We start from the raw sequence: 27,135 nt of genomic DNA on the forward strand, positions 1-27,135 counted from the left end.
ATCGGGTGTAAAAAGACGGTTATTGATACTATACACGGGTATAAACTTTATCTTGCATACTCTCGGACGTGCGATGTTTGGGGCGAGGACAATACAGGGCGTAGGGGGAACTTTTATGAAATACGAGTATGTTCTTGTTTATTTAACTTTTAGAATACTTCAGATATTGATTTCTGAGCTCATGACTATGTTTTAAACCACTTTTTACGTTGTTTTGTGACCATCAGCCTGTTGAGTCGGGCCTTCCTTACTTTAGAAGAGGGGATGCGAAAATTGGACCCAGTTCCAATGCAGGTTGGCGGGGTTAAGGTGCTAAGTTTATATAACTTCCCAAGTTTCGGGCTGAGAATGAGAAGTGAGAATTTCTTGAAAGAAAAAAAGCTAAATATTTCATAACCAAACACGGGTCTCGATTCCAGGACCTTGTGAAGCCAATAAACATGCCAACAACTAGTTTCAAGGGTCCAGCTCCAGACTGTCTAAGTATTAACTTTTCCAAAACGAATATTGGTTATCAAAAACTCTAAGACCACAATAACAATGACGTTTTAATCATTGGTATAGAACTATTGGACTGTACCAATATATTAATTTTTTTGTATTTTTGTCCATCTTTTGACCTCCTTAACCTGGTCCTATCGCAACATCCATTCTTAGCGGATGTCTAATAAACTACCTCCCTGCCAAATTTAAACTTTGTACATCAAGTGGTTTTAGATAATTTGTTGACGCTTTTATATATTAAGATAAGTCTCTCACCTATAAATACTAACATTAAAAAGCTGTAGAGTTTGTTTGTTTCTTTGCTTGAACGTGCTAATCTCTGGTCCGAATTGAAAAATTATTTCAGCATCAGATAGCCCATTTATTATGGAAGGCTATATATTATCCCCGTACTTCTACGAGAACGGGAACCACGCGGATAAAACCGCGCAGTTTCAACTAGTCCTAAATATATTCTGTCTATCCTAAACCTATCTTAATATCGTGATTTTAACTGTTTAAGTAGGTTTATTAAAAAATCATTTTCCTCTATAGTTATAGAAGTATCTGCCTTATAGCAGTCTACGATTTTTCACTGCTATTGGATAGCTTATCCCCTGGCTAGCCAACAGTATTGTCATTTCGATGCGGTTTTAATTAAAATTCTTGCAGCCTGCAGCGCCTGCAGTTTTTTTTGTTTGCGAATTGAATATTCGCTAGACTGTCGGAGCTTTTAAAGTACAAGTACATTAAAAACTTAAATTTATACATATATTATAGAGTCCTCCAGCGTGACCGTCTGTTTGCTATAAACTCGAAAACTACTAAACCGATTTACATGCAATTCTCACCAATAGATATAGTACATTACTGCAGCGGCCGACAGAAGAGGCATTGCTGGACGAACGTGTGAATGTGGGCCGAGGCGAAGCCAAGTCACATAGTTAAGTTCATCAATGTTAAAGTTAATAAAAGTTCAAAGAGTTTATTAAACGCAAGCTTTTAGTAAATTCTTATTATAGTGTCAATGAGTATTTAAATGATAAAAAAGCTTGGTGTCAAACTGTATTATACGACTATGTGCTTAGTTTTAAATAAGTTTGTAAAATGGTGATAAATAAAAAAAATAAACCTTGGCTGAGTTTGTTGTGGGTTCTTCTCGGACCAAGGCGCGTTAGGAACCCTCGTAACTTTAATTTAAGGTTTTCGAATAATTATTATCACCATTATCTTAAGTTTAATATTATTACCTGACGTTTCGAAAGAGCTTGTAAACTAAGCCTATTAGAAATAAATGAATTTTGACTTTTAATGCCTAGTTCCGGCCAAGGCTTGTATAGTACTTTTCTCAAATGATGCGCGGAACTCAAGCTAAGTAGTACAATTCAGAACTTTCATTTGAAAATACAATTATTGAATATACAATAATTTCATCACACTCATTTGTCTTCAATGTACTCACCCGGGTACAGAGTGTTCAAAACTAAAAATGACAGCAGTGAATTCCAGATAATTCATTATTCCATGGGCTATGTGCTTACAGTGTAATACATTAATGTACATCTTATTAATTTTCGACCTTATGAAAATATAATATGTATAAAGGTCCCATACATAAATACAATTTTATGAGGTTCACGGCTTTATACTTTGAACAACTGGTCACTATATCCCCATTGCATTTTATAACTTAAGCGTATATTTTAAGGTTCAAAAATGTGTGAGCACAAACCAAATCATATGTAAAACAATTTTGTTTTCCGTTGTTTGGCTATAAAATAGAAATATGGGAGTAAAAGATACTTACAATATTGTTTGTATAATGTTCAATTCGTTTTATTATTATATAGGACATTCATATTTATTTAAATAGACATAAGTATCAATATCGCGTGCTATATCAAATAAAAGAAGTTTGTTGCCCATTGTACATGAATAATTTTTAACTACGGGTGAGGCGATGAAACCACGAGTTGGATTTATCACGAATCTAATAATATGGAAAACGCAACGAGAAATGAAATGGCAGCTGGTACTTACGTATCGTCGTTATCAACCCATATTCGGCTCACTGCTGAGCTCGAGTCTCCTCTCAGAATGAGAGGGGTTAGGCCAATAGTCCACCACGCTGGCCCAATGCGGATTGGCAGACTTCACACACGCAGAAAATTAAGAAAATTCTCTGGTATGCAGCTTTCCTCACGATGTTTTCCTTCACCGTTTGAGACATGGGATATTTAATTTTTTAAAATGCACACAACTGAAAAGTTGGAGGTGCATGCCCCAGGATCGGATTCAAACCCACACCTTCCAAAATCGGAGGCTGAGTTCATATCCACTAGGCTATCACGGCTCTACTTACGTAAGTCATGGACTAATTGTAAAAATATGAATTGCACAAAAATGAATTGCGAAAAAAAATTTAAAGGCGGAAACTATAAACAAAACTTATTATTTATTAGTTTACAAACATTTATTGAAATTAAGCCTAACCATAATGCAAAACAAAACATAGTCGGTTTTACTGTGCATTTGCTTGACGTAATGTATGACGGACAGGATGTGGACAGGACGTTTAGTTTAGTTAATTTTAAAATTTAAAATTGGGAGTATTTAAGTCTCAAAAAAAATTTTTTTTTTCAAAGTAACAGAACGATATTGAACAATTTATGATCGGGTTAAAAAAAGTATCAACTAGCCTATTGACTATCGTACTTACATATAAAAAAATAAAAAAATAATAAAAATTATTTATTAATCACACAGTAACAAATTTCTAATACAATAAAAGAGTAGATCCCTGGCTCCCAAACTAGCTGTAACTGTATCTTGGGAGCCAGTATCTTGGGATTCCCATTAGTGTTACTTTTTGATAATCTGTTACTTAATTAAGATAATCTGTAGTAGGCAAAAACAAGAAAGGTGTATTCGTAAAACAAGATGGTAGAACCTTGGACTGAAAAACTTCCAGTCTTCCTAAAATGAGGTATAGGCCCTTGGTCAATATTGGAAAAGCCGAATTTTGTAAAATGAACATAGCGAGCAGTGTATAGCAACGACAATAGACCAGAAAGTATAAAAAAAAACGCCAACAAGTTGTGCCAACATCAAAATGAAATAGTTACTACACCCACAGGCTCTGAATACAAAGGGTTTCCAGTAAAATGCATCGCTCTACGTGACTGCTAAAACTTCCGACCGCTAAATTTTTATAAGCCACGACGCGACAATTTTTTTCGCCCAGTCAGCACTTTGGAGTTTCGCTACGGTTAAAATCTGGGCTCTAAAACGACAGTATACACTCAATTAAGGCCAAGCTTGCATATTTTGTTTATTTTTTATCATAATCAAATGAAGTAGATTAAAGAAATGAAAAATAGAAAAATTGTTAAAAAAACGTTGTGGTATAAAAGAAGATGTAGTTACTAGAATCAAGATAGGTATCCTTAGGTGGTAAGAGCAGGTAGATAAATAAATAAAAGTAGATTTACAAAAAGGAAGGGGGACTTTATAAGACGAGGCTGAACGGAAACGTTGGAAAGGGAAGAGCAAGACAATATTCTTAACAGATGCCAAGAAGAACAGTCATTACCGTTGGAGGTCATGATAATGTGTTTAATACATTTCTCTTATTTTATCTACTAATCACAATATTTAATCTACTTTAGGTCCCCGGGTCTGGAGCCATGTGGCACGTTCTACAAACGCTAACACTTCGAAAATTAAAAAAAAAATGGGAAAGATATTTACACAACACTTTTAAGACACTTTTATAACATTTAAGACAGGTCACATGATCAAGTTGTCTATCGGAACTGTCATTCCCATACGTTTTGTTAGTTTTCGAATCGTTAGCGTTTGTAGGATCGACGTGACACATGGCTAAAGCCCCTGGAGATTTATATCGAGTGTGATAGATGTATAAATATTTGTAGGCCTAGCATAGTTGGTAAAATAAACAGCATTGTTGAGGTTGATGGATGGTTTGTCAGCATTTCCCGTGAAGCCTGCCCTTAACGCCGGAGGACGTAAACCGTGCATAATTAATATCTTCGGGCGGACACACGCTGCATATTCATGAGCCTGACGCCTCAGCGTAAAACTGGATTATTAGACCGCTTTCAAATGTTGCAGCTTTTTAAATACTGCTCATTCTTGGTGAATTATAATAATTTGCTATTGTTTTGGTGAAATCGAATGGAATAGGTAGACGCTGATCTTAGAACCAACAACTTTACTTATAATAATAGAAATAATATGCTCCCGACCAAATTGTTTTTTTTTTTTGGACACGATGGCCAATCACATTTTGAGATTAACCATGTACCAGGAGATAATATAGTGCACAAGTGTGGACAAGCACAGGTGCACTCTCTATTTCCTCACTCTCATAGTTCGATGGAACGGCAGAGCAACGCGACCGGCAGTGGAGGGATCAGGCGCAGGACTTTAGGCTCTCCGAGGCATGGCACTACTAAGATTTTTCTTCTTATTCTTATTTTTTTTATTTTTTGTTGACCTGTCTCGGGATTAGAACCCTGGACCTCACTGTCCGAATGTCACCAGCTAACCACAGGACCAATGAGGCAGTTAATATACGTTAATGCGACGTGGGTGAGAAAATAAATGATTCCAATGTAATTAACATTGGAATCATTTATTTCATAATAGTCCGGTCAAGACAGACAAGCAAGACAGATTATAGTTGGTGTACTGTATGTTGCACTTAGAAAATAAGATTTTATCAGTACTTAGCCTATAGTTGCTAAGGCCTCCGTGGCGCACATTATCTTTAACATCTGATAGAGATTATTACAGAGAATTACCAAGTATTTATTACCGTTGGGCTCCCAAGGCGCTGGAATGGTGACCCTGCACCGGAAAGCGAAGAGTTGATCAACCCCCCACAAGGTGGACCGAGGACATCAAGCGGGTTGCAGGGAACCGCTGGATGCTGGCGGCTCGAGAACGTTGTGCTTCTATGCAAGAGGTATTTGTCCAGCAGTGGACGTCCATCGACTGATAATGATGATGACATATTACGCAAAGGACCAACGTTGGAGTGGAGGGAGGGGTCTGCAAAGTCCCCCTTCTTCAGGCTCCCTTCAGGCTCTTCATCATTATCAACCCATATTCGGCTCACTGCTGAGCTCGAGTCTCCTCTGAGATGAGAGGGGTTTGGCCAATAGTCTACCACGCTGGCCCAATGCGGATTGGCAGACTTCACACACGAAGAGAATTCAGAAAATTCTCTGATGTGCAGGTTTCCTCACGATGTTTTCCTTCACCGTTTGAGGTACGTGATATTTAATTTCTTAAAATGCACACAACTGAAAAGTTGGAGGTGCATGCCCCGGACTGGATTCGAACCTACGCCCTCCAGAATCGGAGGCAGAGGTCATATCCATTGGGCTATAACGGCTTCAGGCTCTTGGTCATTACAAAAGGCTGTTGATAATTTTCGGTTTTAGAAGCGAAATTCTATTTCGTGAGTACATCGAGCTGTAGATTGGTCGGTGCTGTGTTCTCACAGGCTGCGGTGAAACAATCGATTGATCGTTTCCGTACAGATTACAGTGAACTGCTGCAAAGCGGTGAAGCATCGTACCGACCCTGCCACTTTGCGGTGAAGCAATAGCCCGTGCACTTTGCACTAAAGGCGCTTAGACCCAGAGCTCGCACCCCATTGATAAGTCTATTAGACTTACGAGTACCTATTATGTGACCCCACGCAAAATGGTGTCCTTTATTGGATTATTGATTAATGTGAGGAAACCATTAGTAAGCAATCATATAAAATTACTAGCCCGCCCACGACGTCCCCCGCTTGTATTTCAGTTATCGACCACCATTCCAAATATCAACTAGCAGGTAGTTGCAGCGTAAAGGTGAAAAAAAAGTTAAAACATATTCACAAAATAATGAGCTATTTTAACATTAGTAAGGTAGTAGGTTAAACCTGTTTGTGGCAGAGCTAACATGTCATTTTTGACAAAATGCGTGAATAGTTTTACTTACTCTTTATACCTAATGTAACATTTAAGTTAAAACCTCAGAAAATAAGGTAGGTAATAAAGATAAATGCTGTAATGGAAAAACATGCAAACCTTATCGCGAATGCCATAATTGGAGTAGAATATTTGGCAGACATAGACACAGTTCATACCAGGTTTATACCATCGTTAGGCTTGCAGCCAAATGGAGAGCCTTGATGGAGATTTAGCAATCGAGTAATAAGGCTTTGGTAGCATTTACCTTCTACAAACTTTCCATCAAAGATTTAACTAATATCTGAGCACCAGATATTAGTAAAGTCTTAGACAGGCCATTTTTTTCACTCGTAAAACAGTTCAAACAGTTAAGATTATTGTAAGTGACCACACTTACATTAATCTTAACTGTTTATAGATTTATTATTATGCTAACCATAATGTAAATGCAATATGTCTACAACTTCAGTAGGTTCGATATACGAGTAAGCATAATAGTTGTAGTCTTAAATGTAGTTTCACAGTGAAGGGAAGATTATTAATATTTTTTTAATGTGTAATAATTTTCATTAATACACATTAAAAAACATTCATAATCTTCTTTCTTTCTTCTTGTTATTATTAGAAACGGACACGAATTGGTGAAATAAGCATAACACCATCAAAAGTCTTCGTAGGGTTGGGTGAAGAAAGTACTCTTATATAACAATATTCTCTAAATAGTTTTGTTTTACCAATGTACGCATTAAAGAAATGTTCTAAAGAACAAACTAAGTCCAGGTTACACAATAACTTATTCCCTAACAACAAAAATGTTTGAAGGCCAGCTTTAGTAACATCACCAGAGGTTAGGTCAGCTTACACATTTACACATGAAGTAAAAGAAGAGGTATAAGTATGATAATCTCAGATCAATTACCTTCTATTGGACTTGTATTGCCCTCAAAAGGGAACGAGGTAAACTCACACATCTAAACTATTTAACACCAATAGGTATAATTTATGATGTGTCCTTACACTATACACAACTATAAATTTCAAATCATAATACACACACGTGTAATTTTAACACAATGAAAGTTCGATTTTATGTATAGACGCAGTTTGTATGAACACGTTAGAACATAATAAAGTTTGACAGAGGAGTAACCTCTAGCGAGGCAGGTTTTATAAAAGGTAATTCATCTGGGAAGATAATGTGTGATGCTAAGGTACACTAAACCTACTTGCAGTAAATTAATTTTGAATTTGAATAATACATTTCCGAAAGCGACGATAAACGTACTCGTAGTTATATAACAGAAGCAGTAGTTTGAAATGGAATCAAACGAGATACGAATCGCGTTAAATATAAACGATCCGTTGTAAAACAATAGTGTTTGTAGGGCTCTACATTTGCACTAACAATCGCATGCCTCCGAAGTGGGGACTCACTTTAGTTTTATTGCTTAAACGAATACTCCTCTACCAGCTATACTAAATTATTTGATAGCTACGAGAGAGAATAGTTGGCGGAAGATACTGAGTACCTACACATGATTTATGTTCCAATACAATCATCAAGAACCGCGATAGTCCAGTGGATCTGCCTTCGGTTCAGAAGGCGTAGGTTTTAATCTGGGTAGGGGTTTTCAGTTATGTGCATTTTATTAAATACTCGTATAAGAAATTAAATATCACGTGTCTCAATCGGTGAAGGAAAAACATTGTGAGGAAGCTTGTTCTGAGAATATTCTTAATTCTACTGTATGAAGTCTGCAAATCCGCATTGGGCGTGGTGGAATATTAGCCTAACCCCTCTAATTCTGAGAGGAGACTCGTGCTCAACAGTGAACCAAATATGGGTTGTTAATGATGATGACAATTATCATTATCCATTTGAATTACTTAGAACAGGGTCAGGCTTTCCTTTTAAGGAGGAAAAGGGATTTATAGCTTAGACCTCCACACTACAATGCGCTAAGTAGGGATATAAAAAAAACATACATACAGCCGAACGTAGAACCTCCTCCTTTTTGGAAGTCGGTTAATTATACTCTATTAAGGTAAGTATTAGATGTTAAGGAGCGGAACCACGGGTTAACATGCCTTTTGAGGAGCGGTTTTGTACACCCAAAAGTTCAACTTCCAAATGGGCTGCTACTGCGAATTTCTTGGAAAGGAATAGCTGAATTTTACATAGCAAAAACGTTTTTTCTTAATTATTATTTGTATGTGTTCTATGTAAAAAAACAATTGTTACCTGCATTACTTAACGTAAATACAAGTTCAATTGGTTGACCAAGTCCAGTAATGGTTATTCACAAATCAAACAATTATAGTCATGCGCTGTGTAACATAAAAAGGGTTGGAAACAAATATGCAAGTATAACTCCGTTATTAGCTTGCAGTGTAAACAAATCTTACGTGCGTCTGCAGTGGAAGGGGAGACCAAAGGGGGGAATAAAAGGAGCCGATATCCAGTGATACCTGGACAGACAGATCAATTATGCAGATATAACAGGACCGCTGGTTTATGTTTAATATTAAATGGAATTCGCTGTGTTCTACGTTTTTTTAAAGATAGTCTAGTTTACTGTCTGTATTTGTTTTGTTTGCTATATTCAAAAATGATTAATTTATCAGTACACTAGCGGACGCCCGCGACTTCGTCCGTGTGGAATGTGGATTAGTTTTCCACAAATCCCTCGGGAACCACGGAGAAAATAAAATAAGAAGGGGGTGAAATAAGGGTTGAAAGTTTATATGAAAAATTCTTAAATTTTTTTCAATTCATTAATCATAAAAAATACGAAATATAATGTGATTCAAAAATTTTTAAATTAAACCTCTTAAGTGGTGAATTAGGGCTTGAAAGTTTAAATTGATTTCCACGCGGACGAAGTCGCGGGCGTCCGCTAGTGTAAAGATAAACTAACCATTTGACTTAATATATCATTAAGTTTCGTCGTCGTTAACAACCCATATTCGGCTCACTGCTGAGCTCGAGTCTCTTTTCAGAATGAGAGGGTTTAGGCCAATAGTCCACCACGCTGGCCCAATGCGGATTGGCAGACTTCACACACACAGAGAATTAAGCAAATTCTCTGGTATGCAGATTTTCTCACGATGTTTTCCTTCACCGTTTGAGACACGTCATTAAGTTCACTTAAACGTATTACATATATTGTATGTTTCGATTATGGCACAAATTGCCCTAAGATTTAAAAAAATATATATTTATTTATAAGTTTGTTTCAGTATAAAAAATGTCGCAGCATGGTGGATTTAGGCTTAAGAGGATTCGGATCTTAGACCACTAGGAGGCCCGGTCTTGTACAAGACCATTAAAATCGGTTGATGAGGACGATGATGTTAAAAAAAATGATGTTCTTAAAGTTCGAAGTTCGCCCGGTCAGTTAGCAAAACAGGTAGGTATCTACAAAGGCCCCTCTCCAGAACTCAATGCGAAACTCGTTTGAAGCCCATTTCCGTCGACCCACCGTTGAAGTGAAGTTATTTATCATCTGAACGCTTGAGATAGCGGAGATTTAAAACAACTCGACGTCTCTCGGGGACAATATTGAATTACCCCTTTTTGCCAAGTCGCTGGAAGGGTAATATTTATTTAAGTTTACAGTCTAACGGGTCTTATTTGCATTTGAATTTGATTAGGTACTTGACTAGAGGAATGTTTTTAGTCAGCGACTAACTTCTTACTAATATTATAAACGCAAAAGTTTGTATGGATGTTTGGATGTTTGTTACTCTTTAACGCAGCTACTACTGAAGCGATTTGGCTGAAATTTGGAATGGAAATAGATTTTACTCTGGACTAACACATACTTTTTATCCCGAAAAATCCATGGTTTCCTGAGATTTGCAAAACTGATAATTTTGTGATATGAATGTTTGTTACTCTTTCACGCCTCGACTACTGAACCCAATTTGCTGTTGCAAGCTGAAATTTGATATTGAGATATTTTATAGCTGGTTTAACACATAGGCTACTTTTTATCCCGGGAAAATCCATCGTTCCCAAAGGATTTGTGGAAAACTAAATTCCACGCGGACGAAGTCAAATGGCCTCAGCTCAGCATAATGCTACGTGACCATTTGAATTAGCACATGTAGCGCTGATTTTCATCTGGAATATCAACTGGTTTAATCATTACTTTTATATTATTATTATAATGCAGTGTAGAAGATAAATATACGAGCAATTTTATTAAAACGTAAAACATCAAATAAGGCAATAAGCCGTTTTGTTTTACGAACGAATAGAAATCGCTAAGCAAGCAATTTCGAGATTAAATTCTTCCAATCCGGGTCGCAGAGATATAAAAACTGTGCCATCGAAGCAAAAAAACCCCTACTAAGTATTTTTTTTAATATTATACATTCAAAATGATACGTTTTTATGGGATAGAACATTATTAAGTAACATAAGCAGTGTTAACATTGCTTACAACTTAATACAAATACGAGGTTGTTTTTGCCTAAAATATAAGATCGTATTTGTATTTTCAAATCTGGAATTTCAAATGGATTCAAATGGAGGTTTCGGCTTTAGGTACTACTCTACAAACAAACACATGATCACGCGCTACATGTCACAAGTCAATGGAATAAATTATAGTTGTCTACTTCACTCGTTCGTCATTCGTACGAAGAGGTATCTATCTACCTATGTTTTTTGGAAATTATTAAAAAAAAAAATCTACAATATGCATCCGTAAATCCGTATCTAAACATAAACAATAACGTAGCAACATCACACTAGTATTATAAAATCGAATCTTCACGTAACAACTTTTGAACCGATTTGGCTGAAATTTCAAAAAATGATATCTGATTATAAGATCTCTCGCTGGGTTAAGATTTAGATATAAATTAAAAAAGAAAAAAACTGGCTGAGTTTGTTGTGGGCTCTTCTCGGGGGTGAGGTGAAAAGTTGCTTTGGGACCCCCGTCACTTTAATTTTAAGATTTCGTCTCGTAAGTATTACCATTATCTTATAATATTGATACCTGACATTTCGAAAGTGCCTGTAAAGTAAGCCTATTTGAAATAAATTAATATTGACTATTGACTAGGTATATGTAATCTTTTTCCCAAAAAATCGATGGTTATCTCGGGATTTTCAGTAAATAGAATATTGCGCGACCAAAACCGGAAATCGCAAGTTAGTTTGTAATATTATACAGACGTTATTTAACAGATGTGGTGTTTCTCAACGGTGAGTATATGAACTGCACCTTACGTTACATACAGTGTGATCGTGGTAGGGGACTTTCAACTTCTTAGATCGGAAAGAAATTTATCGACTTTCCATCAGAAGCGTCTAGAAATATTGTACAAGATGGTTTATTATCTAGAAAATCTGATGGGTATTAACGTTGGATTTTTAATGAAATCTTCGTTCAATAAGCGTATTATGGACAGGAAATAGAGTATGAAATTCATTAGGACTTTTATTTCAGTAAGCATCTTAAGCTGAGTATTTATACTATAAAATTAAAAAAACTCGTCATCATCATGTACAACCCATAATCGTCTCACGTTTAGCACGAGTCTTCTCTCAGAATGAAATAAGGTTAAGCTAATAGTCCACCACGCCGGCCCAATGCGGATTGGCAGACTTGACATATTTAAAGAATAAAGGAAATTCTCAGGTATGCAGGTTTCCTCTCGATGTTTTTCCTTCACCGTTTGAGACATGTGAAATTTAATTTCTTACGCAATGTGAAAAGATGGAGGTGCTTGCCCCGAACCGAATTCGAACGTACACCCTTCAAATTGAAGGCAAAGGTCACATCCACTGGGCTCTCACGGCACTATGCACCGGAACTATTAAGCAGGGACCACGGAGAATAAAGCCTCTATAGTCTACTTTTTACCTCAAATAATGTTTTTAACATAAAATGAAACCGACTTCAAAGACGTTTAACACAAAATTACTAAACTGATTTTCATGAAAATGACATGGGACTAATCTGGAAGTATACTCTTTCAAACAAAAAAAGATTTTTCAAAATTGGTTAATAAATGACGAAGTTATGAGGTAACAAACATTTAAAAAAATCCGGGATTTGTGGATTTAAATTATTTTACAAAACCGCGGGGCATCGGCTAGCATGTAAGTTTTGTTTGTGTTAGAAGTCGGGAAACCGCGAAGTACTAAGTGATTACCTAACTTTATTTCCATTTTTCGTTTCACACTAAATGGAGCATGGCGGAAATTAACACGATAATTTTGTTATTTCAATGCGTTATTATCTTACAATTACTCAAATTTTGGTTACAATGAAATAAGTGTCGGCTATTTGCAATCTATTATGTGCTTCATATTTCACATAATAGACTCACAGTGGAATTCATAGTGTCGAATTTAAACTCTATGCGTTTGAGAATTCGACACGCAGCTGGTGAATGGTCCCCTGGGAGTGCCCCTGTAACGTCTATAAATTCCACTGTAAGGGCCTGCAATACCCAGACGTACCTACTTCATTTATCTGCTACTAACAAAAAGTTATGCTTGGTTTTACATTACGTAAACAGTGGATGATTGATTGTTTACCTATAAAACCAGTATAACTTTTTATTGAGTAGTCCGATTTTGATATATCTTTTTGTATTGGAAAGCGATACCTATATTCGAAAGATCGGAGCTGTTTTTAAGGACTTCCGAAATATGCTTGTTTTATGTATTCAATGACTGCACTAATAGGCTACTTTTATCCCGGAAAATTCATGGTTTCAGCAGGATAAAAAACAGAAGTCCACGTGAACGTTGCGGGAGTTTGTAGGTATATTATTTTTCCAAGAATTAATTTTAACAACAGGAAACAGAGCCCTAGATCTAATAAAAATAGAGTACTTTTGTGTATTTGTAATTGCGAGAAACTTGTGAGACAATTTGGATCTTTTGATTTTTGCACAAGCTTTTGATTTTGAATCATCTTTGTAGATATTACCTTTCCTTAGAAAATGTGGAAAAAATACATGTTTAGAAATAAGAATGGGAATTTTAGTTATAGATTTACCAGATTTAGTTGGTAGTAGATAATTTAGTTTTATGAGATTTTATAACGAAATAATTTAATTGATACCTAGGTATCAATTAAATTTACAAAATTAAATAATACAAAATACGATCTTCCGAAAAATACCACCTGCTTGGTGCTTTTCTCTCTGAGACACGATGAACCCGGCACTGGAGTTTTATATTCTGCATTAAATAATCTTTTACCAATGGTCTAATGAAGAGAACATTTAATACAATCACTATCCCCTAAACTACTTGTTTTTCACTGGTAAGTTAGATTTACAGCAAAACTAAAAAGTTAATCCGATCCAATATGCCTCGTAACACCAGTCAGCACTCACGAAGCATGATGTCACGTTTATTAAGAAAACAAACGATACACAAAAAAGTTCAAGTAGCGTTTTTTATTAATGATAACAGAACCGCAATATCAGGCAATATAGAGTAGGTATAAACAAACTGAATCACTCGCACGTGATAAGCGGGAATTACTGTTTGCAATAGCTAGGGTTGGCACTTGGCAGTTTTATAAATATTGTAATGAAGTTAAACGACCTCTCAAATTTGGATTTCCTTATCAGTGGCATTTGGGTATGCTAAGAGTTGAGTTAAGAATTTACTTAAACCGTACTAAATTATTGCAAGCTATTAGGCTTGTAGTAATTTATTGCGGTTTTAGTTACCTATAAATAACTAACGGAAATTGGAGCAGCGAGGTGGACCTAAACTTCAACTCTCTGTTTCTTATAGCTTTGCCTTGTAGGGGGCTATTAAACAATGCGATCCGATGCAAAGAAGCCGGTATCTTGAAGAAAACTTGCACAGATTTTAGTTGTGATCTTCCATCTGCTTCATCACGTAAAATCATCCTAGGTGATAATTTGTCTTAGAAAATAATATAACGAGTTGGTTCAGTTTGTTACTTTTAGTTTAAATACGAAACAAAAAATTTAATTGATAACATTTTACTGTAGTGAATTTATAAAAAGCTTGAAGTTGGTAACCCTAATAACGCTGACCTCTTGGGGTCAAATGTTATAATTACAACTTGAGGGAGCGTTGTATTATCGGGGAATTCTTCAGTCCCGTAAAATGGAATTAAATTATTCTGGATGAGACAATATAACAGGGATAAAGCGTGCTACCAGCGTTGTTGATGAATTGATTAACCTAAGGTTCCTGGGTTTGTATCCTGACACGAGCTATGAAATATTGAGCTTTTCTTTATTCTAACCTCAGAGCCCGGAGTTGGGGTTGCGTGGTTGTTCTAACTCCAAATCCCCTCTCATATAAATCAAAAAATTAATAAGGCTGATAATATTTTCAAATTTTAGTCGTCGGTTTTTCATAAAAAACTTATACTGCCTACTAATAAATTAAATCTATACTAATATTATAAAGCTGAAGAGTTTGTTTGTTTGATTGATTGAACGCGCTAATCTCAAGAACCACTGGTCAGATTTGAAAAATTCTTTCAGTGTTAGATAGCCCATTTATCGAGAAAGGCTATAAGCTATATATTATTCCCGTATTCCTACGGGAATGGGAACCACGCGGGTGAAACCGCGCGGCGTCAGCTAGTAAAGTATAATGTAGAGGACATTATACAAATACATATGTCGCTCAAATTAAGTCTACATATGTTTTCTGTGTCCACTACTCTACTTATTTATGAAAATCTAGTCATTATACTAGAAAAATAACTAACGTTCCCAGAGTTCTGCCTTCGGTCGTGTCAATGTAAATCTGCTGCTTAAATGCATTTCAATTATTGCCTTGGCCAAAACCTGGATGACATGACATTAAAAAAAATAACCCATTTATCAATTAGGGTCCAATTCCACGAATTAATTCCAGAGATAGAGACAGTAAACATGCTGTTATTCTTTATACATCAATTGATAAGAGTCGACTCGTTACAGGAAAAAATAATAATTAATATTAATGAACGACCGTGCATATTTTCCAAATTCGACACGGTTCATACAAAAGTAATTAAGAATTTTAAAACAATAATGACACATCTAGTGTTTATCCACGTTCGGGGCCGGGGATTTTCTGCTCTCGTACGTTTTAATATAAAACAGGGAAGATGCGTCCAAGAAATCATTCTCGACTTAGCATTCCGAGTACTAAGTATTACAAGAAAACAAACAAAGCAAAATGTTTGCGAAAATTGCCTTGTTCACCGTATTTTTGGCGGGAGTCAGTTCCATGTCCATACCATATGGAAGACCAGCGTTTTACCTCGACGATGTAAATTATGTTAACGATGACGGTGAAGATGTATATTTTAAACATCCTCAAGAATCAGTCTACCCCATTTACCACAATTCAAGAGTTCGCCGTCAGGTCCACGGTGTTATCAACACAAACCCTGATGGTACCACAAATTTTATGGGAAAATTGCCCTTAGCTGGTAATGATCAGAATGTCTTAAGTGCTATCGGTGGTATTGGAGGTGCGAAGAATGGTGGTGGCTATGGTTCTGCGTCTGCTGGCTTGGCTTTAGACAATGTGTAAGTTTTATACTAACAATATTTTGTGTTTTAATAATAAGTCTTTTTTCACCCAACAACAAATATATTATATAATTTAATTAAAACTAAAAATTAACAGTATTTTATTAAATTTCAAATAAATAAAATTTTTTATTAAAATAAAATTGAAACATTTTTGTTCGATGTTATATCGTATCGTCAATAGTAGTCATTTGTTCTAGAAATGGCCACGGATTGAGTCTCACCGGCAAGCACATTCCGTCCATCGGTGACCAGCTCACAGCTGCTGGAAAGGCGAACCTGTTCCACAACGACCACCACGATCTGAGCGCCAACGCTTTCGCCACTAAGACTATGCCCAGCAATCCCGTCATCCCCAATTTCAACACTTATGGCGGTGGTCTGGACTACATGTACAAGTAAGTAGCTAGATATTTCATGTATATTACTTTTAGAATTACTTTACCTTCAATGAAAAGTCACGGGCCTCTGCTCGTGTTTTAACATTATTTTTACCTTCTTCTAAAGAAAATCTTATATTTTCCAGCAACAAAATTGGTGCATCCCTTGGCGCGGCACACACGGATCTCTTCAAGCGTACCGATTACTCAGCTATGGGCAAGCTGAACCTCTTCCACAACCCAACGTCCTCCTTGGACTTGAACGCTGGATTCAGTAAATCCATTTCACCATATATGCCGAGCCAGTCTTGGCAACCATCAGCCGGATTAACCTTCAGCAAATATTTCTAGATCAATCAAACCAAATGTTTGTCTACATTATCCTTTAAACTTAAATAATGAATTGATGATTATGTTCTGATAAGTATTTAATAATTGTGTTTACAATTATCAAGTATTATGTACCTGATTCCATAGAAGCATTTGTCTTGATACCTTCTCAGTCAATACTTTAAAAACTGTTATTTATACATCTAAGGCCATTATTGTTAGAATTAAGTTAATGCCAAATAAAATTTTAATTAAACTGCTCCAAAAAACAATACTTTGTCTTGTGTCTCTTTACAATATTACTCCTTTTTATTAAGGTAATGAATGTTAACTCGAGGACCAATAAATTTCCGTTGTAACAACGGCTATAAAACGAATCCGTAACAAAAACAATAACGTTTACAAAATAAAGTCGTCGGTCAAAGCAATTTAGGAAACATTGTTTAGGTGTAGATAATTTGATTTTAAAGAAACGTTTTTACTTTTAAAAGTTAAGCAATAGGTCCCTTAGTATGTATAGTAGTAATAGTAGGCATTATGCATATATAACTGAAAATTTTGATGAATGAACTGAAACTTATGTCTTTATTTATTTTATCAAAGACAATATAAAATTCATTACGTAGGCTAGACTCATTTTATTTGTGGTCCATTCAGATGTAAGCAAGAGAACGTAAGACTATTTTTATTCCTCGAATGTATTAAATATTTCAATTATTCCAAAATAGTCTTTCCTTTATCTCGACTTAGATTAAAACTCGTAACTTCTATATATATATTCCTTTGTAAGAATAAAAATAAATCCAAATAAATATTCTTAGATAGATTTTACTTTTAATAATCTTTCAGTATTTTAGATATTTTTATATCACTCAGTTGTGGTATAAATATAAAAACAGAGCAGTTCCGAATAAATGGACATCCGTCCGAATATAGAACTAAAATACACAACAAAATACATTTATGTCAAAGTCTAAAGTCAAAGTCAAAGTTACTTTAAGAGACTCCGTAAAATAATGGTCACGCTCACGTAGTCATGTTATTAGTAAATCCGGATGCATTTTCTTCGACTACGTCCGACTACCAATATTTTTATATAAAGGCTCATTTATGACTTGCGGGTATAAAAATAATGAGTGTCTATTTTTGCAATACTTTTTATGCAAGCTCAGTGTTTCATATCATTAAAATATCGGCGATAACGTACTTAGACGGCGGGATAAACAACTTGAAAAAAATATCCCCAGACGTGAAAATTTCTGGGATTTTATTTTATAAAACGGGCCAAGAGCAAGCAGACAGTGATAGTTAAGTGCTTAATGTATCCGAAGAGGCCGTCGTGCGCCGGGAAATTGAAATTGCTAAAGCGGCAGTTTCCTGGCGACGACTTTTCTGGGATTTATTCAAAACAAAAGACAAGTCACAGTTGAGCCTGTAGACACAAAATTGAACTGAAAATTTTAATTTAATTTTACTTAATAGTCTATTAAGTGGACCCTATTAGAATTGTTCTTAATAGCTGTTGTAATGTAATGTTGATCTTTATAGATTTGGTAAAACACGTGTAAAGTATATTGATTGGATCCTCTTTGTAAAAATAATACACCTTGCATTCTCTAACTAACTCTAGCACTAATTTAAAATAACGTAGCCGCGTATCTCTTACAAAAGCACTATCACTAATCTGTAAAAACTTCAAAATGTACAAGTAATTGCTCTTCTAAATTAAATTGCTAATAACTTTTTTCTTTTTGAAGGGTGAAGCTTGCATCGCTGAAATGTAAACAAACAAAACTACTACACATTCTGTATATTACGCATTATTTTTGCCTCAATACAATCACTATTCTTGTGTGATTTCTATGAAGTAAAAATCCTGATGTCATTAATTTAGTTTTTTTATGGATAACGATAATATAAATTGAACAAAAGCAAAGAAATTTTGAGTTTGACGTTCACCAGTGAAAATAATGTCATAAGAAACGAAAATAACTGGAAGGTAAGCGTTATCGAAACCGTACCTTTACAAAAGTCTACTTTATGAGAGTTATTCAGTTTTAATATTTTGCCTGCGAAATAAGCTCTAATGGCGAACGTTTATGATAAAGGCTTTCATTAGACTATGTCATGCGTTTTAAGAGTGTGTTCTTTCTGAAATTACAAAAAACTAGCGTTTTATTAGATAAATATTGATCTTGTGATAAATATTATTAAAGGGTTCTTCTTTCATCGTCATCATTATCAACCCATATTCGGCTACCTGCTAAGCTCGAGTCTCCTTTCAGAATGAGAGGGGTTAGGCCAATAACCTGGCCCAATGCGGATTGGCAGACTTCATACGCGCAGAGAATTAAGAAAATTCTCTGGTATGCAGGTTTCCTTACGGTGTTTTGCCTTCACCGTTTGAGACACGTGATATTTAATTTCTTCATCATGATAAGGGTGCTTTAAATGCTAAATATTCTGATTTTATTGAAAACGCATTGGCAGTGCATCTAGTGTTGCAAAAGTAGGTATATGGGTGGTGTTACTTGGTAATCACCATCAGCAGAGTTATTATCTATCTCTGTGTTATCAGCAGCAGAGTTATTATCACCATCAGCAGAGTTATTATCTATCTCTCTACCATTCAAATAATGAGTCACTACAACGTTTTATATCATAAATTATTTTCTTTGATGCAATCATCTAACATCGTATTTTCAACGAAATGACATAAGTATCTTCATTTTACTTCAAGTGGCACTAATATAGTAGTAGTAGCAAGCAGTAAGATTATTTTAACGAAAAACCATTATTTACGTAATTTCGTTGAAATAATCATGTTAGCATTCATTTGGTGTAACATGGCGTAGTCAAGATCATTTCGTTGAAATAACTATGTTAGATGATCACAATTACGTAAATACGATGAAAAACGATGTAGTGAATTATTATAAGAATAGTACACCGAGTTACATAATAAGCCTGCTGATGATCTTCTCGTTTGTTTGTTTGTTAAGCTAATAGCTTAATAAACAAACAAACGAGAAAGAAAATTGATAAATTATTTCCAAAATTTGCATCCACTTATTTCATGGTACGTGATAATATTACAGCTAATAAATATGTAAAGTCGTGAAAACAACGGAGCTAAAGTCCATTAAGTAAGAGGGAGTGTTTCCATAACAAATTACCCTGAATTTTGGCCCCTAGGACTGAACACGTTCGAATATAAATTGACTTAAATTGAGTTGATTTATAAAATAATTTAAGTCTTGCTTCATTATGCGGAATGCTTCATGTTTGTTTTGTGAGAGATTCGGTATTTCAAGGCTTTTTTTTTTTATTATTATTTTTTTTTTATTCTTTACAAGTTAGCCCTTGACTACAATCTCACCTGATGGTAAGTGATGATGCAGTCTAAGATGGAAGCGGGCTAACTTGTTAGGAGAAGGATGAAAATCCACACCCCTTTCGGTTTCTACACGGCATCGTACCGGAACGCTAAATCGCTTGGCGGTACGTCTTTGCCGGTAGGGTAGGGGCTATCTACAACTCTGTGTCTGAGTTAAAAAGAAAATTTTAACTTTTTGAGAGTAAATGAAAAATGTATATTTGGCTCAATTTTATTCGTCCAAAATCACAGGAATTTGTAGTAGGCATTTTTTTTTTTTTATAATTAAATATTAGGTTATAGAATATACAATGTTTTTGGTCAGTAATTTATAGTAATAGTCTCATCGTGATCTTTATTTTTTTATTTTATTTAAAAAAGTATTTAATATTATTTTTATTTAGAGAAAATGTACTGTTCTCGATGATTAGAAAACTAAGATTACACGTACGAGTAGATGCTATTTTTTTAGTTTTTCAACGTACCTACTGTCGCTGGTCGTTGGTGGTATATTAAACAGGGTGGTATATCACATTAAATTTACCTTTTTAACCTCCGACGCAAAAAGAGGGGTGTTATAAGTTTTACGTGTCTGTCTGTTTGTCAGTCTGTCTGTGGCACCATAGCTCCCGAACGGATGATGCGATTTCAATTTAGTTTTTTTGTATGAAAGGTGACTTATGGGCGTGTGTTCTTAGATATGTTTGATAAAAATCGGTTGAGCCGTTTAAATGTCTGCAAATAAACTCGAGTGAAAAGTGCACTGAAAGTTAAATTGATGACTTGATTGTAACGTGTAATTAATTATTTCATGTCCTTCGGGGTTTTTTTCAAAAATTTCAATTTTATGTTATTATGTAGATTCTTGTAGACTACCACTGAATTTAAATACATAGGAATCGTGTCATGACATAACAACGAATGTAATTATGTAAACAGAGCTCTGATAAGCGGTTCATCCCGCGTTTGCTACTTGTTTACAAGATGTCATTCTATTAGATAAGACAATTAATTAGCGGTTATTATATGGAAATTATGCATTTCTAATGTATACACACTCTTCAGTTATGGTGATAATAATAGTTAGAAACTTGACTTTACGATATCAAAAAGATTATTAATTGCACTGTCTTATTTTGATTAAATTAAAATTTTGAAACGCGGCATTTTGATTGATAGAGACAAGTTTTTGATATTATGTTTGCAGAATGTTTGTATGACTTTTTTACTCTTTAACTTTTTGAAACATTGAAAATTTTTGACAAAATATGGTAGATAATTAAAAAATTGATATTACATTTTTTAAATGTATTTTAAATTGTTTTGAGTTATTATGTACCACTGTTTCATTTTGATTAAATTCATATTCTACAACAAAGAATTAGAATCATGTTAAATTTTTGACATATTATAATGTTAAAATCTAATGATTATTACCTGCTTACTATATTTACTACATACATCATATTAATACTATTTCCATCTTAATTTATTAAACTATTTACAAAATGTATTATGTAAAATGTATAAGAAATCATTGAAAATATTTGGTCTAAGTCATAGACTACAACATAACAGTATTACAATTAGTATATTACGTAAGTTGTGTCACTTTCTTAATAATGTTATGTTAAATCTTAAAGATAAAATTGTCGTCATCAACCCATATTCGGCTCACTGCTGAGCTCGAGTCTCCTCTCAGAATGAGAGGGGTTAGGCCAATAGTCCACCACGCTGGCCCAATGCGGATTGGCAGACTTCACACACGCAGAGAATTAAGGTAATTCTCTGGTATGCAGGTTTCCTCACGATGTTTTCCTTCACCGATTGAGACACGTGATATTTAATTTCTTAAAATGCACACAACTGAAAAGTTTAAGGTGCATGCCCCGGACCGAATTCGAACCCACACCCTCCGGAATCGGAGGCAGAGGTCATATCCACTGGGCTATCACGGACTTTTTTTTTTTATTTATTGTATAATTATCAGAACGTAGTAAATCTGTCCCATAGTTTTTACAAAGTTATATTATTTTTGAGTAATTTTGCAAATTGTACTATTATTTTTAAATATACTATCCATATTGGGAAGTTGTAATGGGTAGGTACCCATTGAATATTATTTGAACTGTATTCCGCCCAATACGCCAAAATTAATCAATGTTTAATCTCGTAATGTATTGTTTGAGCCAATGCATTATTAATGGTAATGTCGAATCGACTGTGTTCAAATGTTTTGACCAATGATTATTATTATTGTAGTTTGATAATAGTTAATAATTTTAGAACATTAATAAAATTTTAATTCCAAATTCAAACCCAATTTTTGCAGAATAGGTACATGTTTCATTTATGCCGGGACTGTTTCTTATCTTTCTTTGTAAACTAAGAATAGAACTTTTTACACGTGATGTACGGGAGAGATTACTGCTAGAGATAAAGCTGTCATTACACCTTCAAATTTGTTTGAGTGTTGCCCCGTGATAGCCCAGTGAATAATATTACCTCTGCTTTCAATTCAGAGGGCGTAGCTGCGAATTCGGTCCAGGGCATCTCTAACTTTTCAGTTATCACGTGTCTCAAACGGTGAAAGAAAAACATCGTAAAGAATCCTAATAATTTTCTTAATAGTAGGATTAGAAATACAACGTATTTAATTGACGATATTCAGGGTGCTTACGATTTTTCTGTACCGTGAATAATATCTAATCCAATATTAAACGAAGCTGAATATATTTCCTAGTGTATCTAAAAGCATTTTCTGTCCACCTATTCACACAATATCGGTATTTGCTTTGAAATACAAACATTACGCCATGTGGGTAGCGCAGTGTCCTAGATTCAACTATGTATTTTGCAAATTTACACAGAATACTGGATATATAAAAGAACTTTGATCCTGATGACCTATTTTGCGTTGGGCTATTAATAAAATGGTTGTTTATACTACAATTTGTTATACATTTAAATGTGAATTATATAAGACTAGCGGACGCCCGCGACTTCGTCCGCGTAAAAATCGATGTCAACTTTCAACCCCTATTTCACATTCTATTTTGCAAGTTTTATAACTTATACCTAATATAAGTAATAGTCCACTTATCATTTTACATTTACAGATGTACCTAGAAAAATTAAGGACTTTCCGTACAAACTTTCTACCCCTACTTCACCCATTTCTGATTTTTTTTTCGCGACAAAAAGTATCCTATTATCCTTCTACGTATTATGGTCTCAAATCGTCTTAAGTATCATTTGAATTCATTCTGTAGTTTCAGCGTGATGCCCGGTCAACAAAAAATAGGGACTGACAGACAAAAAATAGAAAATAGGCTTCAGTATCGATCTCCTACCTCTACCCTACTCTTACCCTACCTGTACCCTACTCTTACCCTAACTGTATCCTACCCCTACCCTACCCCTACCCTACCTTTACCCCTACCCTACCCTTACACAACCCCTACCCTACCTTACTCCTACCCTTAGCAAAATCGGTCCAGCCCTATGAGCGTGGTGCGATGACAAAGGAAAATAGAGACTTCTATGCTAAAATTATAAGCTTTGAATCTACTGGACTGATTTGAAAGATTGTTTTACCAATAGAAAGCTACGTTATTTGCGAGTGTCATAGGCTATGTTTGATTCCCATATTCACACAGGAACGACAACTACGTAATTGAAAGCGCGGGGCGTCATGTAGCCGAATTTCTGCGTCTCTTAGAAATTTTGTATTATCTCCGAAACTATTTAACTAATTAACATACTATAAAGGGCAAATCTTATCTCCATAATATCCTTGTGATCATGAAATAATTTATTTCGATAAGGATTTAAGTTAAGTAGCATAAATAATGACGCAAACCTAAGTATATAAAATTAATACTTTTTAAAACACAAAAGGTACTATATCTGCTAATATATAGAAGATAGATATATGGTATTGCGGACTTTTTTGTAGAACTTTTAAAGAAACATAAAGCCTCCATACATTAATTTCAATTTTACACAATGGTTAAGGCAGCGCATGCGAATAAGTCTGCTTAAGAGGATTTCGGTCCGACCTCTGTGACAAAAACTGTGTTAACTCTGCGAATAAATATCATACTAATATAAAATATAGCCTATAGCATTCCTCGATAATGTAGCATTCTACTGGTGAAAGAATTTTTGAAATCGGACCAGTAGTTCCGAAGATTACCCCATTTAAAAAATGTGACAAACTTACAAACTTTACCTCTTTATAATATTAGTATAGAGTATAGATTAGTATAGATTTAGAGCTTTCTTTATAAGAATATTATATTTATATATTATATTCTTTTTATAAGAGAGAGAAGTGAATTTTGTGAAATGAAATGAAAAAAAAATATTGTTGTGAAATTAGATAAAGTTCAACTTTACCTAATCGCACAACAATAAAAGAAAACAATGGCATTAAATATTGTTAGTGTATCCTAAGTCAAGTATGACTTGAGCTAAAAGCATTTAAGCTCAAGTCACACTTAACTTTAACTAACTAAAAAAACGATTTAATAGCTTCAAGATTTTTCATCACATATTTTCCACGTACAGAAAGAAAATCTTATAAGTAATACGGATTGGCAGACTTCACACACGCAGAGAATTAAGAAAATTCTCTGGTATGTAGGTTTCCTAACGATGTTTTCCTTTACCGTTAGAGAAACGTGATATTTAATTTTTTAAAATGCACACAACTGAAAAGTTGGAGGTGCATGCCCCGAACAGGATTCGAATCCACACCCTGCGGAATCGGTGGCAGAGTTCATATCCACTGGGCTATCACGCAATCCCGTAAGTATACGGGATTAAAATATAGCCCATAAAAAAACATAACCCCCTTTTTGAACGGTTAAAAACCTGACTTTCTAGTAAAAAATATTTTTTTAAATCGGTTAATATCGGTAAATATGAAAACATACCTAAAGCGTATTCGTAAACATTCAAATCAACTTGACAAAACTTTCAAAAGGCTCAAGAGACGAGCACCATAAGATGTCATGAAATAGACACTACATTATTATATTTCGACAAATCACTGGATTTTGCAATTTTGATTTAAAATCCCGCTGAATATCCCTAGACAGATTGCAGGAATAATGAAAGACTAAAAAAAAACCGGTTTAGTAGATCCAGAGATTACCTATAACACCTACCACAAACTTTAACTTTTTATATACTTTACAGTTTTGTCTTGTTACATACTTACTCGTATTTTAGCGTATTTAGTAAGAATGGTGTAAAATTTTATATTTAACCGTACAAAAAGGGGAACCGTAGACGGAAATGTGAGCGTTCTATTCAAGATCACGACTCTGGACATTATAAAAGCATATCTATAACGTACGTGCAGTATCTGGCAGTAAATTTGGGTACTCGCCAAATGCAGCACATACATTATGTTGACTCGACAGTGCACGGGAGTGTACCGTTTCCAATGCCCCACGGTACGGTGTGGAGGTTTTTTTCGTTTAAGTATCTTAATTTATTCGAAACTAAGAAATCATTTATTTTTGTTTACCGTGACTGATTAGCAAAATGTTTTGACCTTTGGGTTTCTTTGTCAAAATTCATAAAATAAAAAATACATTTTGTCTTATTTCATTTACAAATTTGTGCAAAACAGATTATTATTATATTATTATAACTGATATTATTACCTACGTAACAAAAATTGACGTGGCGAAAAATCACTGTTTGTATGGTTTTCTGATTACCGAATATACACTACATTTCAATTGTATCAAAATATAATAGTAGTTAAACTTTTATTAAAAAAAATAACAAATTTAGGTCTTCCTTGTTTTGTTTTTGCAGCAGAACAATTTTAATTATATTATTTAATTTTAATAATACAAAAACTCGTTAAAAGGCCCTATTTATATTCTTGGTGATATGGTCAATAATATTTTTTTTCCGTTTTGTGTAACCTTGAAAAATACTTGTAACACTATCTTTAATATACCACTAATATCTATCATCAAGGTAGGTAGGTAGGTCCAATTTCGAGAAAGAGGTGAACCGTCGAATCCAACTCGGCTGGGCTGCATTCGGGAAACTTCGCGACATCTTTTCGTCCGAAATTCCTCAGTGCCTGAAGACAAAAGTCTTCGAACAGTGCGTGTTGCCAGTGATGACCTATGGTTCCGAGACTTGGTCGCTAACTATGGGCCTCATAAGAAGGCTCAGAGTCACACAGCGGGCGATGGAACGAGCTATGTTAGGAGTATCTCTGCGTGATCGAATCAGAAATGAGGAGATCCGCAGAAGAACCAAAGTCACTGACATAGCTCAACGAGTTGCGAAGCTGAAGTGGCAATGGGCGGGGCACATAGTGCGAAGAGCCGATGGACGTTGGGGTCCCAAAGTGCTGGAATGGCGACCCCGCACTAGTAAGCGCAGTGTTGGCCGACCCCCCACCAGGTGGACTGACGACATCAAGCAAGTCGCAGGGATTCGCTGGATGCAGTTGGCTCAGTATCGTGATGTTTGGAAGTCCCTACAAAAGGCCTATGTCCTGCAGTGGACGTCCATCGGCTGATATGATGATGATGATGATGATCTATCATCAAATCTGAATATTACTTTTAACATTATTGCTCTGTGTTTTTACGATTCACGAGATTAAGGCCTAGTTCGGACTACTTTAGTATTTTAATCGATTACGAGCAATTTTTGGATTTACCGTCCAAAATGAAATAGCACGTGTATCAAACGGTGAAGGAAAAACATCGTGAGGAAACCTGCATAAATGAGTATTTTCTTAGTTCTCTAAGTATGTGAAGTCTGCCAATCCGCGTTGAACCAGATTGGTGGAATTGGCCTATAGATTGACAGTCTGAGAGGACACTCGAGCTCAGCAGTGAGCCGAATATGGGTTGTTAATGATGATGAGTCACGAGTACAAAACCAAATACCTTTATATTATATATCTCGTCGAAGTTATCCGACACTTATCAGAAGGTAGTGAAACTTTTAAGTCTTATGTATTTTTAATTAAATTAAGCAG

General features: G+C 35.1%; 1 protein-coding gene across 1 annotated transcript; it reads left to right on the forward strand.

Moving 5' to 3' along the window:
• The first annotated feature begins 15,605 nt into the window (after positions 1-15,605).
• Positions 15,606-17,004, forward strand: LOC112045596 (defense protein 3-like). Its single transcript, XM_024081850.2, has 3 exons — positions 15,606-16,019; positions 16,223-16,420; positions 16,549-17,004. The coding sequence occupies exons 1-3, from the start codon at positions 15,664-15,666 to the stop codon at positions 16,751-16,753; spliced, it is 759 nt and encodes a 252-aa protein (XP_023937618.2). The 5' UTR covers positions 15,606-15,663; the 3' UTR covers positions 16,754-17,004.
• The last annotated feature ends 10,131 nt before the right edge of the window (positions 17,005-27,135 follow it).

The sequence above is a fragment of the Bicyclus anynana genome, chromosome 2 (genome assembly GCF_947172395.1).
Source record: "Bicyclus anynana chromosome 2, ilBicAnyn1.1, whole genome shotgun sequence".
Classification (NCBI taxonomy): domain Eukaryota; kingdom Metazoa; phylum Arthropoda; class Insecta; order Lepidoptera; family Nymphalidae; genus Bicyclus; species Bicyclus anynana.

What these genes read in the sequence shown, in the direction of transcription:
- LOC112045596 (XM_024081850.2), top strand. Translation starts at nt 15,664, where the DNA reads ATGTTTGCGAAAATTGCCTTGTTCACCGTATTTTTGGCGGGAGTCAGT. An exon ending in GGCTTGGCTTTAGACAATGT is followed by an intron (nt 16,020 to 16,222) that starts GTAAGTTTTATA and finishes CATTTGTTCTAG; the next exon opens with AAATGGCCACGGATTGAGTC. An exon ending in GGTCTGGACTACATGTACAA is followed by an intron (nt 16,421 to 16,548) that starts GTAAGTAGCTAG and finishes TATATTTTCCAG; the next exon opens with CAACAAAATTGGTGCATCCC.